The sequence below is a fragment of the Halyomorpha halys genome, unplaced genomic scaffold (assembly GCF_000696795.3).
Source record: "Halyomorpha halys isolate HHAL.00 unplaced genomic scaffold, Hhal_1.1 Scaffold1088.1, whole genome shotgun sequence".
Classification (NCBI taxonomy): domain Eukaryota; kingdom Metazoa; phylum Arthropoda; class Insecta; order Hemiptera; family Pentatomidae; genus Halyomorpha; species Halyomorpha halys.
In genome coordinates, this window is record NW_027107060.1 from 93795 (window position 1) to 109589 (window position 15795).

The 15795-nt window shown below is 26.9% G+C and overlaps 1 protein-coding gene across 1 annotated transcript in view; it reads left to right on the plus strand.

Annotated features, from left to right (window-relative positions):
- Positions 1 to 15795, plus strand: part of bent (projectin protein bent) — a gene marked incomplete in the record, with an annotated part of 246334 nt that overhangs the window by 78264 nt on the left and 152275 nt on the right. The window contains 11 exon segments of the mRNA XM_067045412.1: positions 732 to 761; positions 2089 to 2220; positions 3821 to 3868; positions 5195 to 5236; positions 5328 to 5369; positions 7296 to 7337; positions 9629 to 9673; positions 10973 to 11023; positions 12462 to 12518; positions 14221 to 14286; positions 14877 to 14927. Of these exon segments, the coding sequence (XP_066901513.1) occupies positions 732 to 761; positions 2089 to 2220; positions 3821 to 3868; positions 5195 to 5236; positions 5328 to 5369; positions 7296 to 7337; positions 9629 to 9673; positions 10973 to 11023; positions 12462 to 12518; positions 14221 to 14286; positions 14877 to 14927 (606 nt within the window).

The window sequence follows — 15795 nt, forward strand, 5'->3', positions numbered from 1 at the left end:
TTTTAAATGAATACATTTCAATGAAGGGCCATGTAAAAAATATGTGTAATATATGAGGTATATATATATATATATATATATAATTAAAAAATGTGTGTGTGTCTACATGAAGGTATATGAAGGGTAAGTGTACCAGTTAATGACAGATCAACCTTTATTAGTAAATATTAAGAGTTGGGAGCCAACAACCATTTAAAAATTGGTGCCAGTTGTAGAATAAACTCTGTGCTAATACTGGCACCAATCTTGACCAATTTTGAAATTGTGATTGGCATAAAACTCTTAATATTTAATAACAAAGGTTAACCTGTAAATAACTAGTGCATGTCAATAAAAATGGTGCACTTACCTTATATAGCGATAATATATACACTTATTTTTTGGTGACTTATTATTTACAAAATATTTGTCTATCTCAGTTAAATTTTTGTTTTTATTTATTTGCTTCTTTAGTCTATTTCCTGAGAAATATTGGTCTGCAAAATAACAGACTAATGTTGATTACAATTATTCTGTTAGATTTTATGAATTCTTGAGAGGTAAGTTACTAGGCCAAATATCAAATGAGCTAACATTCTACATCCAGGTTGGTATGTAAATTATATTGCTTAAAAGAACAACTAAGCATATAAATTTAAAATATTAGAGTAGATGTGTTTTAGTTTTAAATATTTTTGTTTGATGCTTTTTATATATAATGTTTCATTAATTAAAGTTTGACTTAATTACAGAAAGATGAAGAGAAAAAAGAAAAAGTAGAGGTAAAATATTTACTAGATGATTATACATTAGAAATCATAAAGTTGATGTTTTATAACAAGTATAATATACTTAAAACTGGTTTCGTGTTCCTTTGTTGGTAGAGCTTCTTTATTAACTCAAATATTTATATATTTTATTTTAAAATCATAATTTGATATTTATTTGGCTGCTTTGAATATGTTTATTTATATTTTTCTTATTTCATTCCTTTTTTTTTCTTTTTTTTTTTTTTAGTTTGAATACTAATTACTTAACAGGCTTTGTTTTTCATCTTTGAGTTATTTTGGTTCCGAATAGCTTTTATAACAATTGGCTGATTTAAAAATATGGTAAGCTTAAATTATATAAAAAAAAAAAGTAAGTATTCTTTTTTTAGTAAAGCATTCTGTATTATATTTAAGTACAATAATAGTTTCTCTGTAGTAGTAGTATTAGTAAGATTTACCCTAATTTCCTGTAAAATTTTAATTGAACTTTTTTTTTTATTTAATACCTTCAATCACATTATTAATTGTAAACTTAATATGTTTATTTAATAATCTTTTAGAACAATCTACTAAAACTAATTATGTTGATTAATATATCAATTATGATGGTTTGTTAATGTTATCAATTTTCAAATTTAGTAAAATTTGAGATTATACATTAATGAATCACAAATCAATCTGATGTCATTTGTTAAATTTATTTGTGAATAATCATGTTTATGAAAATTAAATAAATGTTTGCTATTTATTTATTTAGTTAAACTCACTCATTAACTAACGATTATCTAAAGGACCAATAATGAAAGGACTCAACTTGACTATTTTTTATAAGAAATCTTTATATCTTAATATCACATAGTATGCATCTTTATACAGTTTAATTATATTTTTGTTTTCTAAAATTTAATTTAATGATATTGTTTTATGATAATATTTAAAAAAATTATAATTATAAAAATTCTTCATAAAAGTTCAAACATATACATATTCTGTAAATGTTAACTTAACATACATGTAATTTTCATTACCTTTTTTATTAAACATTACTTTTTAGTGTTTTTTCAAGTCAAAGAATAATTTTATTAAATATTTTTGTTTTTATTATTCTTAAGAGGCAACCAGAGAAAGAAATAATTTTTCATTTCATCCTATAATGATACTCTTACATTAAAATAAAAAAAAAAATGGTATTAGAAAAAGAATCACTTCTGTTATTCATTATATTTAAATATATTTTGAATAACTGTGTCATTTTCAACAGGTGTTGAATAAATTTTAAATGAATACATTTCAATGAAGGGCCATGTAAAGGAAAACTAATGTGTGATATGTATTATAGAAAAAGAAAAAGGTTGAAGAAAAGAAGGAGGAAAAGAAGGAGGAAAAGAAGGAGGAAAAGAAGGAGGAAAAGAAGGAAGAAAAGAAGGAAGAAAAGAAAGAAACAGCATTACAGAAAGAAGTGACGAAACAGGTGCTTAAACTTTTTTTTCATATGTTATGTAGTGTTATAGTCTTCAATTGACCACAAACATTTAATTCAATAGGGCTAATACCTACTGTGTGATTTAAAGAATAGAAAATCATGTATAAAACTATACATTGTTTTATAATAAATAACATTTTTATGAGCTTACATATTTACCAATGATTTATAATGTTAATAAGTAGAGGCCAGATTTCTATACAATTACATCTTTAGTTATGTAGCTCCAAATACAGTCAAACCTCAACAGAAATTCTAAACATGAAAAGGACATTCTGTTGATACTAGTTTTATATTGCATAAAATCGCATATTTTGGGGTTAAACACAAGCTGTGTTAGCTGTGTGAGGTTGAATACAAACCAAACTCCCTTAATTTTTGGAAACCACTAGTAAATCCTCACTGTAATGCAATTAAGTTTTAAAAAATAATGATTACATTCTAAGGATCGCAAGTTGAGCTTCAATTTTTGTTGAAAATATTAAAATTCAGATAATTAGATTTACTTTTAAAAATTTTAATATAGGTAGTTTTTTTTACTGATTCATTATATTGAGAGGATAAAAGTCAATTACAATATTAATGTTTTAAATAAAGAATTCCGGAATTCAGAAATATCAAATCCAAAGTTTAGAGTATCACACAAAATTTAATACTTTAAATACTCCTTTCTAAACAGCACCTTTCTTAATAATCCTAAATATTAAAATTGTAGAAGTTTTGAGAAGCTTAAAATTGAATTTTCCAGTCTTCATAATAGGAATAAAAAATCATCAACACGGTTAACTCCCACTTAACTCTTCAATTAGGCACATTTTAGATTTTTAATCAAAATAGTTTAGTTAGTTTTTTGTGTATTTTTGCATAAATGTAATAACTAAAAATAACAAAGGATTTCATGTTACCTTACTAATCATAGTTCTTATAGTTTGCTCGGTAACGAAGAAGCTTAATTTCTAATAAGAGAAATTCCTTTAGCCATAATCACGTTTGCTTTAATTGTATGATCCATTTCATATGATACTAAAGTTTATCCAAGGCTGAACTTTGGCTATAGAATGAATAAGAGATATAAAATCAGACTGGAGCAGAGAATCCACCTTACTTACCAAAAATGCTTTTAGGGTTATTTTCTGTTTTCAAGCCCTGAAAGCTCATCAAAGAAGGCAATGCTTATTTACTCACCCATTCAGGAGAATACCTAAACTGAGGCCAGTTATATATATCTAACTATCCATCAATAGGTTTTATCTTAAAAACTGTTTATGCATTACTGTGAATAAAAAACTGGACTGGTTGCAAGGGCCTGACTATTATTTATTAATGACCTGATATTACAATAATTCAATGGATATTTAAATTTTACAAATATTTCATAATATTAAACCTAAGAAAATTTATTTTTTTCTCATTAAAAGTTTTAAGGTTTTCATAAAAAAATTTCAAGGTATTGATGATTGATTCCTTTCATTTTCAACATAGCCAAAAGTGTTTTCTAAATTCATGTGTATTTATCTTTCATTAAATTTAAGCTTAGTAAACTTTAGTTTTAGGATAGATTCAATAATTGCTATAATTTTTTTTCCAGGAACAAATAACTCAAAAAGTAGAAGAAAGGCGAAGATCAGTCATTCAGGTAACTATCTATGAATTTGAATTAACTCAAATCTACTAGCCATAAAATTTATAAAAACAATTTGTAGATGTAAATGAATAATTGTATCATTTTCTAAAAAAAAAAAAACTTGGGAATTATGAGCATCACGATATCTGAAAATTTACTGTCAAAACATATTTACAAGATCAGGGTCTATTGAAGGTACCTAGACAGATGAGGAAAAAAAAAAAACTTTCCAAGTTTATTGTACTTACTGGTAAGTACTTTTTTTCTCAATTTGGATAAATTGGATCTGTACACCACTGGGATTTAGTTGAATTAAAATGGGAAACAACTTGTAACAATTTTGTTTTGATTGCATCCTCAGTCACATTTTTCCCAGAACTCTCAATGCCCTTAATATTTTTTCTAGAAGTGCTAAAAGAAGAATATTTACCTACCCATCTATCAACTTTTAACATTGTTGGTTAATTTCATGGTAGTTACAATAATTTATTCAACATAGTCTTTCACAAACTTGCATTTTTCCAGTTTTCTTGTGAAAAGGGATTTTTAGAAGTCTACCATGCAGTGTAAGTTTAATAAGATCATAAGCCACATCAAAATTGTTCCAGGCTTCTAAGACTGTTGTAGTAGACATAATATGAACATAATTTACCACGTTCGATTGGTCAAATAATCTTGTAACACTTTTTATCTATTTTCTTGTTGGTCTCAAAACCTTTAATACATACCCAAAAATCTTGATCTTGTAAATAGGCTTGAGCAGAAATTTCTAAGATGTCATATTTCCCCCCTCAGCCTGAGTTTTTCCACAGAGAATCGGAACAGCATCGCTATAAACAAGCATCAGTCTAAGGTAAACACTAAAAAGGTGTACCGAAGTTTCTTAAAACATGGTACCCCATAATCTGAATATGTTTAATTAAATTAAAATATCAATATAGAAATCATAGTATATATTCAATCAACAATGCATGTACATGGAAATAATAGTTGCAAATACAGAAACCAAAAACTGAAAATACTGCAATGTTTGTTCCCATTCAGTGCTGTCATTACCAGATCATCAAATATTTAAACAAAATATAGTATCAGCCAGATTTCTTATTTTCTAGTTAGCAAACTCTAAGATATTAAAGCTCAGTGATGAATTTAAAGATTTTAACTTTTTAAACCTTTTCCTTGATTCCACAAAATCTTTATGTCGATCAGTTTAACTTCTTTCTACAAAGTCTAATTCCGATTTGGTTGAGTACTTTTGTATGTATATTTATAACAAATGCTAACCCTACTACAGATTTTGTTAGTTAGTTGTTAGTAACAAATTTTTAATGGTTACAGGAAGAAGTTAAACAAGTTAGTGAAAGAAAGCAATCCATTAAGGTGGGTAAATGGCCCTTATTTGATGATTTTTACTTTATATGTATTAATAATTGTGTTATTAAATTTTCAAAACACTATCAAATGATTGCAGGAAGAGGTTAAACAAGTTAGTGAAAGAAAACAATCTATTAAGGTGAGAAATCATAAAGTATTTATTAGATATTAAATTTGTTTGTTTTTAAAATTTTATTAATTGATATTTAGAACGGTAAAAAGGAAGCAATAAACAAATTTTCTGTGTAATTAATGTGATATGACATTGACTTGTGAAGAAACTAAAAATTGATAGCCCTTCAGTGACATTTTAGAATAAATTAAAGAAGTTATTAGATGAGGAAGGATTGGGAACTATATTTAATAGTTGAACTGAAGCAATTTTCCAAGAAGGGAATATAGAGTTTTAAAGGAAAGTTTTTAGATATGATAGAGTATGGGCATAAGGAATAGGAGACAGGATTTTAGAGAGATTTTATCATGTCCAAGTTGTTGATATTTGATTTTAGGATGGTGGCTAGAAGTTTGTCATAAGGTTCATGCAGAAAAAAAAGAAGTTTTCTGGCTTGATAATATGATTTTGAATGTTGGGAATGGATGAAGAATTAGGGGTAAAGGAAATGAAGTGGTTGTTGAAATAGTGTGGCATTCCTGGAAGATATACATTAGGTATTTTAATAAGTAAAATGAGTAATGAATGTGTTCCAAATGGTAATCTTTTTCAGTAACAGTATAGAATTATGCTGGATGTGAAAAATAAAGACTTCAAATGAAGTGATAGAGGTTTTTTGGAAACTGAGATTGGGGAAAAATTATTTTTACTGAGCAATTCAATTCAAACAGTAATTAAGGACAAAGAAAAACTGCTAATTGAAATAAAAAGTGCTTTTTAATAGATTAGACAACACTTATGTATATTTTTGTCTAGCAGGAACCAGCTGAAATTACTTTCCATGGAACTGAACCTGATTTAAGTATGAGGACAATCTGTATTTTTCACTTGGATTTGGAATCTGATGCATTAGAGAGGGCATAGTGGGTGTGAAGGAATTTAGCATGTTGAATTGGGTATTGGGTATAGCAACTTCAAGTGGTGTTGGTTCAATTCTGGCCTGAGAATGAGAGGATTGACTTTGATTTAATGCTTATCTCACAGAATGAAAATTTAACTATTCCTCTCTTATTAGAATAGTTTGGTTACCTACAGGATTACTTGAGCAATCTTATTGCCCAACCATAGAGAAAATTTGAGGATAATCACAAAATTCATGAATCGTTAAGAGGCTATGAACAAAAAATAGTAATATGTAGTGAATAGTATTTTGAAATTGCTAATCAACTACATTTTGTCCATTTTTTGCACCATGCCATAAAAAATATTCTGTAATGTTGGACAGAGGGTGAGGGGTTATCATATTGTGTTGTTATGAATCTGTGGATATTAAATAATCAAAAAGTTAGATCCTGACCTCTACTATCATTTAATAAAAGAAATAATAATTTCACCAATTAATAAAAATTCCACTACTAACTCCAAGGACCCGAGTTCGAATCCGGCTGGGGCGAATATTGTTTCTTGTTACTCTGAAGCCATGAGTCAACTCTTGTGGGTTCTGGAGCCCTCCTGGGATCCACCCAGCCTCTTAAATCAGATACCCGTTAATTGGATAAAAATCTGGTAGTCGAGCGTGATTCTGACCAAATCACCTCCTTACACAGCCATTGGTTTAGTAAGTTCTTTACAAAGTACTGAACCCCTGACCCTTCATGGGCTGTAGCGGTACAGATTTTAATTATTATTTTTTTAAATAAAAATTCCCATAGATAAGGTTACATTACATGAAAACAGATATTTGTCTAACCTGCTGTTGAAACTCATTTTAGAGTTATAAACACTAATTAAAACAATTTAATTGGTCATAAAAATCTTTTAAATAGTTCAATCACAAAAAATGATAATACAGAATACAAATGTAATCCAATACAAAATTAATTTATTTTATCGAAACATTCCGATATCTAGTTAGTAACTAACTCTATAACTGTGTTTTTTTTATGTTTATAGGAAGAAACAAAGCAAGTTACTGAAAGAAAGCAATCTATAAAGGTAGCTATTCATGTTTTATTGGATTATTTAAGTAACTATAATGGTGTTGAACCAAATAAAATAAGTGACTATTACAGAAATAAATTGAATGTTCATAATATTTAAACTGAACTTTACTTAAATTCATGTTTTTGAGAAATTTTGATTTTTGTTGATTTCTAGTATGCTTGTGACCAGACATGTAGATAGGTTTACATTTTTCATGAAGGGGAGGGATTAGTAACATGATTTTACTATTATATCCATAACCCTTCTGAAAAAAAGTGTTGGTTATAAAATAAATAAGCCATTAGAGAAAATAAACAACTAAGTTTTTATAACAATTGGTATAAATTTTATCTTTTCTTAAAACTACTTTAGTAGGTTCTGGCTCAAGTTGAAAAACAGATAAAATATCTATTAGGTTATATTGATTAATTTCAATATCTGAAGTGTAGAGGTTTCAAATATAAAGTTATCATTATAAGATTTTGCTATTTATTATAAATTTGTTTTAGTGTGCACAATATTTTTGACCTTACTAATCTAGTAGATAGGACAGGGAAATTGCTGCAACTTATTGTTGGAGGGAACCAAAAAGTTTTCTAGAATTCTAACTGGATTTCCCGATTTACCTCAGTCTGGGAAATATCCATGAAATTTGCTGTTTTTCTACACATTTTTGAAAATTGACCTCTTTGAATAGAGTTTTTAAACAATTTTTAATATAATAACTGAATTGATTAATGTTTTACCACAATTTTTGTAATTGCAACTTTCTGGGCTTTCAAATTACTGGGGAGGGGAGGAGAGAGGATGACACCTCCTCCTCCATAATGAGTTCCCTTTATCTGGGATGTATCAAAATGACACTAAAAATAATACAAAACTATTTAATATTGACCAGGTTTTAATCTAATTATTCTGGCCAAAACATGAGCAGAGAGTAAAAATTGAGAGACAAAAATACCTCCCACAAATGATTAAAATCATTTATTAATAAAGAGAGATGTTTGGTTATCCACTCCTTTTTTGGGGAGGGGCATTTTTTCCTTAAGAAAACCTAAAAATTGGGCCAAAAGATCAGAATTCATTACATAGGTTTGTAATATCTTATGTTTTGTTTTGAGTGCCCCTCTGACCATCATTTTCTAAAAACTTTGGGAAAATATGTTTAATAATTTCTTGTAAATAAATTAACTGATTATTATGATTAAAAAAAACAATACTCCATATTAATTTTTACAAGTAAATAAAATTAGAAAACTGTAGAACCCATCTAACAACTAAATTTGTAAATTTATCGGAGGAAAAAAATTGTTCATTCAGTGACAGTTCTCATAATAATTAATTTTTAGTTGATCCAAACAAAAAGGAAGCTAAATGTTCAGTAATGAAAAAAATCCACAATAAAGGACCTTAAATCAAAATAATTAAGTTTAACCAACATATGGAATTATCCAACTTTTTAAACTAATATTGAGTTACCGATATATAGGTAGAATGTTAGGATTTCTCATTTGATAGCACAGTAAATAATTAAAAAATTTTAAACCGTATCAGTGGATAAAAAGCACAGACACAGAAAATATCTTTTATAGGTAATTTCCATAATCTAGGTTAGGTTATATTTTCGACATATATGATCCAATATTTCTTGCAAGTTCACAATCACTTATTTTGGGAATGCGGGTGCTTTTTGTATGATTTCACATGATCCAATCTCACTTAAATCCAAATCCAAAATCTCACTTAGTGTTCATATTTGATTAAGGATTCATGTATTAGGGGAAAAATATGATCTCATAACAAACTAACAATTTAATATTACTATAACTAATAACATACAAATAACGTTTCTTTTTAAATAAATTTGCAAAGTAGATTGTTAAGTTGTACGGTTTTCTAATTTTCTTCATTTGTTTAAATTATTACAGGATATTGTTTTTTATCATAATAATCAGTTGATTTGTGTACAATTAATTGCTATTTTTTCAGAAAAACTAAGTGGCGAAAATTCTTCATAACACAAAGTAATAAGTAGTAGTCTTATGTATCATATTTAACCAATTTTCAAAAGTGCAAACATTTTTGCCAATAAATAAATGTTATATCTATAAATTTAAGATTCTGTGCTGAAATCCTTAATGATAACACAATATTATTTAAAGAATAGTTTTAAAGCAAATTTAACAAAATTTAAAATTATAAAGATTATTATTTTCTTAATTAGTTCAAACTTTTATTTTGTTGCTTTATATAGTATATATGCACCAAAAATGTTTTAATATAATTATTTCATCTTAATATAGGAAGCAAAATTGGAAGTAAACGAGAGGAAAATGTCTGTCACAAAGGTATAATTTACTTTATTTATTAACATCCATCTGTAAATATGTAAATATTTGTGAAACCAGTATTTTAGTTGATTTTTTTTCTTTTTTTGCCTGAAAGTAATGATTTATATTCTGCATGGGACATTTAATTTTTAAAAAGTGATTGTTTAAGTAATTATTCAAAAACATAAGTTTTAAAAGGGACTTTTGTTTAAAATTATTAATTAAAAATCCAGAAAAGAAGGTTTTACTATTTATTTTAATAATTTCAATAGGATTGAACTCATTAAATCTAATAATTCTGAATGAAAAAAATAATAACTTATGAAGTCAAGCAATTATTAAAATTTTAACTTACCTAATTTAGTAATCAAGTATTTGTTTTTATTTATTTTTTCAAGAACATTAAAAGAAATTATGGTAACATAAATTTTCTTACTTTCAAGTATACATTCTTAAAAATTAATCAGAATAGGGTAAATTTTATAATCTTTTAATACGGTCAGTACGGAAATCCTAAACTAAAGTTATGAAAATCACATGTGACCAGTGTACAATTCATTATGCCAAAGATAAACCAATATAGCAGCTACTGGTTTAGCAACATTCATCTCTTTAGAGGGGTTGTCCAAACATTTATTTTATTTAAATTTACCTAATATTCTTAATTAATTATGATCTTAATTTATTAGTTAATAATGCTTACCAGTTAATTATCAGACCTTGTCTTGGTACCAGTTGATATCTCATTTATTTTAACTAATACTCAAAGAAAAACTATATTTAAGGCAACATTAATTTATCATTTGTTTTCTTGATCATTTAATTATGTAAAAATCATTTAAAAGAGCACTGTTTAATACCAATAAACTGTTAATGAAATTGACCATTCTATTTTAAATATAACATTGTCTTGAATTTAAAGATCCATTTCTACAACCCAATACTCTAACATTAAACAGGTTTAAGAAATTTTCTTTTTTAGACTATTTTTATCATTTAAAGCTTATTTTTAATGGGTCCAATTTCAATCAGATGAATTGTTTTTCAAAAAATAAATATATTGACCGTGTTTAAAGATTTCGTTTCTGATGTTAATTGTTTCCATTTAAACTTGTTAATATATATTTTTCATGGCTTATTTCATATTTTCATCAGTTTTTTTTTTAATTTATAACCAAAATAACATTACATAGATTTGTATATATTGTAAATATTGTATATATGACTATAACTAACCCGAGTAGCATTATGGCAGAAGAACTAAATATTGATATGCTGTACATAATGTTTTTGTTTGTTTTATTTTTGATATTTCAGAAGGAAGTTCAAGGAATAAAAGAGCTAGTGATGCTAAAGCCTATAGCTAAGGTTACTATTTGTTATTATTTCTCAACAAATGGTCTTATTGTACATATAAGTAACAGATTTTGGAGCTTTTTTGCTAGCTATCAACTTCAAAAACTAACAAATTAATTTTTTTTTTTTTTGTGAAAAAGCGAAACATTTCCATAACAATAGGATATAACCCAAAATGGAACACAAAATACATAAAAAATTATATCTTATTTTTAACTGATTTAACATGTTTGTATACTCCAAATAGGGTAGGTTTAAGTTATGAGCAAATAAACTTGTTAAAATAAGTCCCTTTTTTTAATCTAGGATGATCACCTCATTGGCTCCCCTTACAGAACTGAGATTTTAACAAAAAAATGCTTTACTAAGCTCAAAGTTTTAGTAGTTTTCTAGTTTAACCACTGATTTTCCCATCTCAGACATTCTCTAAATCGAATATATGCCTTTAGGTCACCTTCCATATCATCCAGCCATTTGATACTCGCATTCTTCCATCACTCAGCTTTCCATAAAGCAATTTTCACCCTTTCCTCATACCCCAAAAATATTAGTCTATTGAGCCTAATGAATTTCAATGAAAGTAGTTCAAAATATTTATTCATTGAAAAGAAGGATGAGACCAGTGATCAGGTTTGTATTGCTCAAGTTACTGTAATTTTTATTGTTATCTTCAAAATAAATACCCCTCTTTTTTCAAGGTACATGAATACATACTTTTTGATGGTTAATTGAGTGCTCCCAATTTTTTTCTGAATGGATCATTTTTAATTTTTTGAAAACTCAGATTCAAAATTGTCACTTCCTGTAAAAAAAACCAACATTCGTGTGATTGTATCTAAATTATTTCAATGTTGTTCAGCAAAGTATTTCTTATAAAAAAGTGTTTAGATTTTTTTTCTTAAAATCACTCTAAATATAACCATGAAATTAGTATATTGTTTTATAATATTATTTTTCATACTGGATTGTTATATTACAGGACATAACTTTAAGAATTAATTAAGGAAGAAAATTAATTTCTTCTTCATTATTATTATTTTGTTTTATTTAACCAGGTTTTAAAGTGTAGAGCCTATTAATCAGTGCCTGTAACAAAATTAATAGTGCTTATGCTAGTTTAACTATAGATACTTATTGACTTTACTTCTAACAACCAAATTATATTTTACCTGTAAAACTAAAGACTAAATCTTATTCACCTATAGGTCCTCATAAATATTTAGTAAATAAGAAGGAGAAAACATTTTCAATAAACAAAAAGTATGTTATGCATTTTTTAAATTTTTGTCACCAGAGCATGGTATGCTAACCAATATATTATAAATTCATTGAGCTTAAGAATTGCAAGCATTCCATGTTATTTATGAAATGATGTGAATGGAATAAGTGTTATACATAAATCATCCATTATTATCCCAAAGGATTGAATTTTCGTTTTTACTTTGCATAGAAAGAACAAAAAACTGCTGAGATCAAAGAAGAAAGAAAAACATCGTTGACTGCTAAGGTAATTTATTATCTTCCTAATTTGAATATTATGTTGTGAAGGATATCCATTTATTATGGGAATTTATTTCAAGGAATAGTTTTACTTTTAAATTTCTCGCTTTTTATTTTCTTATGTAGAATGTTTCAGATCCGTTGATTCTCTAGTCTACCATCTTCAAGACATATCCGTGTTGATAGTTTTTAAGCTTGTTTTGAGATTATATGTAGAGCAGATAATGGACTGGAGAATGAACATCTTATTTAAAACATCCTGCATAAGAAAATTAAACATGTGAATATTGAAGGATTAAGTCATTATTTGAAATATTTTTTTAGGATTTTATTTAATTAACTTTAATATTATTATTTCTTTTTAATTTATTAAGTATTTTTTCTTTTCTCTTTTTTTTCTTCTTTTACTCTAAGGATCTATGTCCCATCAAAACAACTTTTCTCTATTCCCAATTTCGCTTGCTATTTACATTAATGACCTTCCCTTTTTCGTCCATCACTCTCAATATCATATCAATGATTTCCAAATATACCTTCCTACCTTATGACCTACAATAAGCCTTGAAAAACACCAAAAGACAGTGTGGTAATTGAGTAAATCACTAATCAGTAGAAAACGAGCTAAATATAAATGTGCGGAAGACTAAGCCAATTGTAATAGGTTTTAATCATATCCTTAAAAGTATACCTCATATTCCAACTCTGTTTCTAAATAACAATCTGATGAAATTCTATCCAAACATCAAAAACTTTTGACCAAGTACCTTCACCACTTTTAATAGACTGTATTATCTGTGTTATCTAGACATTTGATTTAGATAGATATGTAAATAATGCGATAGCCTGAGTTTAGTACTATTTATAGTCTTCATAAAAATTGTCAGAATTGCTAGTATTACTGTAGGTATATTGAAACATGAGGAAAATTAAAATATGAAGGCATTCTTATATGCAAACAATATTGTACTGAGGACTGACTTTACAGAAAAACTATTACATATTATAATCGAGTGGCAAAAAGAACTTGCTCATAAAAGAATGTTTATCAACAGCCAAAAGATTAGGGTTTATTACTGTAGCCAGAAATGAAGAGGATGTGAGAAATGTAAGAATAATATGTTACAAAAAAGCTCTGAAGAGTGTAAAAGAGCATGCCTATCTAGAAATTATTTTCAACAAATCTGGGAAAATATATCAAAAAGTGTCCAGTCTGATAAAAAAAATTTATAAATATGTATTACCAATTTTTTAATACTATAAGAGGAAAGAGAGAAGTAGGGGAGAATGTCAAAATTCATATTTTCAAAGTAGCCTGTCTCTCTACACTAATATATGGCAGTGAATGTTGGGTTATCTAAGAGAAATAGAATAAGAAGTGAGAGAATATGAACAGAACTCCTGATTCCCGTGCTAAAAACAACAATGGAATGTTAAAGACTTTAATGATTTGGGCATGTTTATAGGATGGAAGAAGATACATGGCATATTGCTTATTTTTTTCTGGCATTTATTGGTTACTTTATTTTAAATATTCCTATGTTGATAACGATTAATGGGCGATGACGTTAATGAGTAATTTTTGTTTCACAGAAGTTTTTTCATTATAGATTAAATTAACAGCCCACCAATATATATATATATATGTGTGTGTGTTTTATTTGTGGTTCCATAACAACATAATCATAATACTATATTATACAATTTTACAGCAAGGAATAATTAAAGTAGCAGAAGAGAAGAAAGATGAAAAATTATCTCTCAAGCCAGTTACTAAGGTATCATTTAAAAGTACACCAAAATAAAATATTAACTTTAACTTTAGATAATGTTTAATAATTTTATTTTTGAAGTATGATAAAGTTATTTTGTATACTAATTATTGAATAGTTTGAGTGAACTATTTTTAATGAAGTATGAAATCATTTTTTGACGATTAATTATTTTAAAAACTATTTCTTGGTGCCTGATTCTTTTTCCACATGCTATTTCCTTTGTCATAGCATTATTTAGAAAGAGCCTGGCATTGGGTAAAAATTAATTGGTTTAAAAAAAAAAAGTTTGTGTAAACTAACCTTTTCGAATCATCTCTATATAAATGTATATATGCTGTATATAAACAACTCAGCTTTATTATTTGTAAGAATGTATATTTGTAAATATGTAAATATGTATATTTGTACATATGTATATATATTTTTTTGCATTGTGTGAGTGTGTTTATAAATACCGATGGATCTTTGGAACCATGACCATGATGGACAACTATATATAGTAGATGTAAGATGGAAGTAAATATCATATATATTTATGATCAAAAACATAAAGTTATGTTTCGTATTTTTTCTTTTTTTTTTTGACCATCCAGAAAGAAGTTCAGGGAATTAAAGAACTAGTGGTACTAAAGCCAATTGGAAAGGTCAGTATTTTTATTTATTTATTAGTTGATACTAATGTACTTGACTATAATATAAAATTACAGCTCATATCTAAGCATAATATATATGGGACTGTAAGAGCTTTTTAATACCAGTAAATGGATGTAAAACATATTCAACATTATTTGATCAATTTTAATTTTAAATTCAGCTATTAAATAATTAAGTTCAAAAATAACCTGCTTGCTTTATATTTTTATTTAAAAAAAAAAAACAGCAAATTTCCCTCTGTAGATATTTGAATTGGAAAATTATTGATTCGTTTGTAATACACTCTGTTGAGAGTAACTTGAGGCTATTTATCTTGAAGCATCCAGAAATAAAAGCATCTTTTTTAAGCAACTATTATAATATGCATATAACTAATCAGGCTCATGTTTTTTTGACATAACATTTGTTCTGAGGTAAAAAATCTATAATTTAGCATAATGAACATGCTGTGCATTACCTAAGAACAAAATAAAAATTAAAAAAGAATGGAAGAACTAATGAATGAGTATATTTGAGGATTTAAGAGTAAAAGTGATCTTACCAATAAAATGTTGTCACCCCAATATTGATTGTTTTTTTGTTCATACAGTGCAACTATTGGTGTATGCCTTTATGCATGTCTATTTTTATCTATATTTCAATTATTCTTGTAGATAGAAGCATTTAACTTATCCAAATAATTCTGTTTTTGTGGAAATGTCAAGCCACTTTTGCTCTCATAATCTCATTGTAGGTTATCAGAACACAATTGTACAAACCTATTTATAATGACATTTCCACCATTCTACTTTCTTGAATAAATAGATAAACAAGAAGTGGAAATAAAAAGAAAAAAGTGAGTTGCTGCTCAACTGCTCA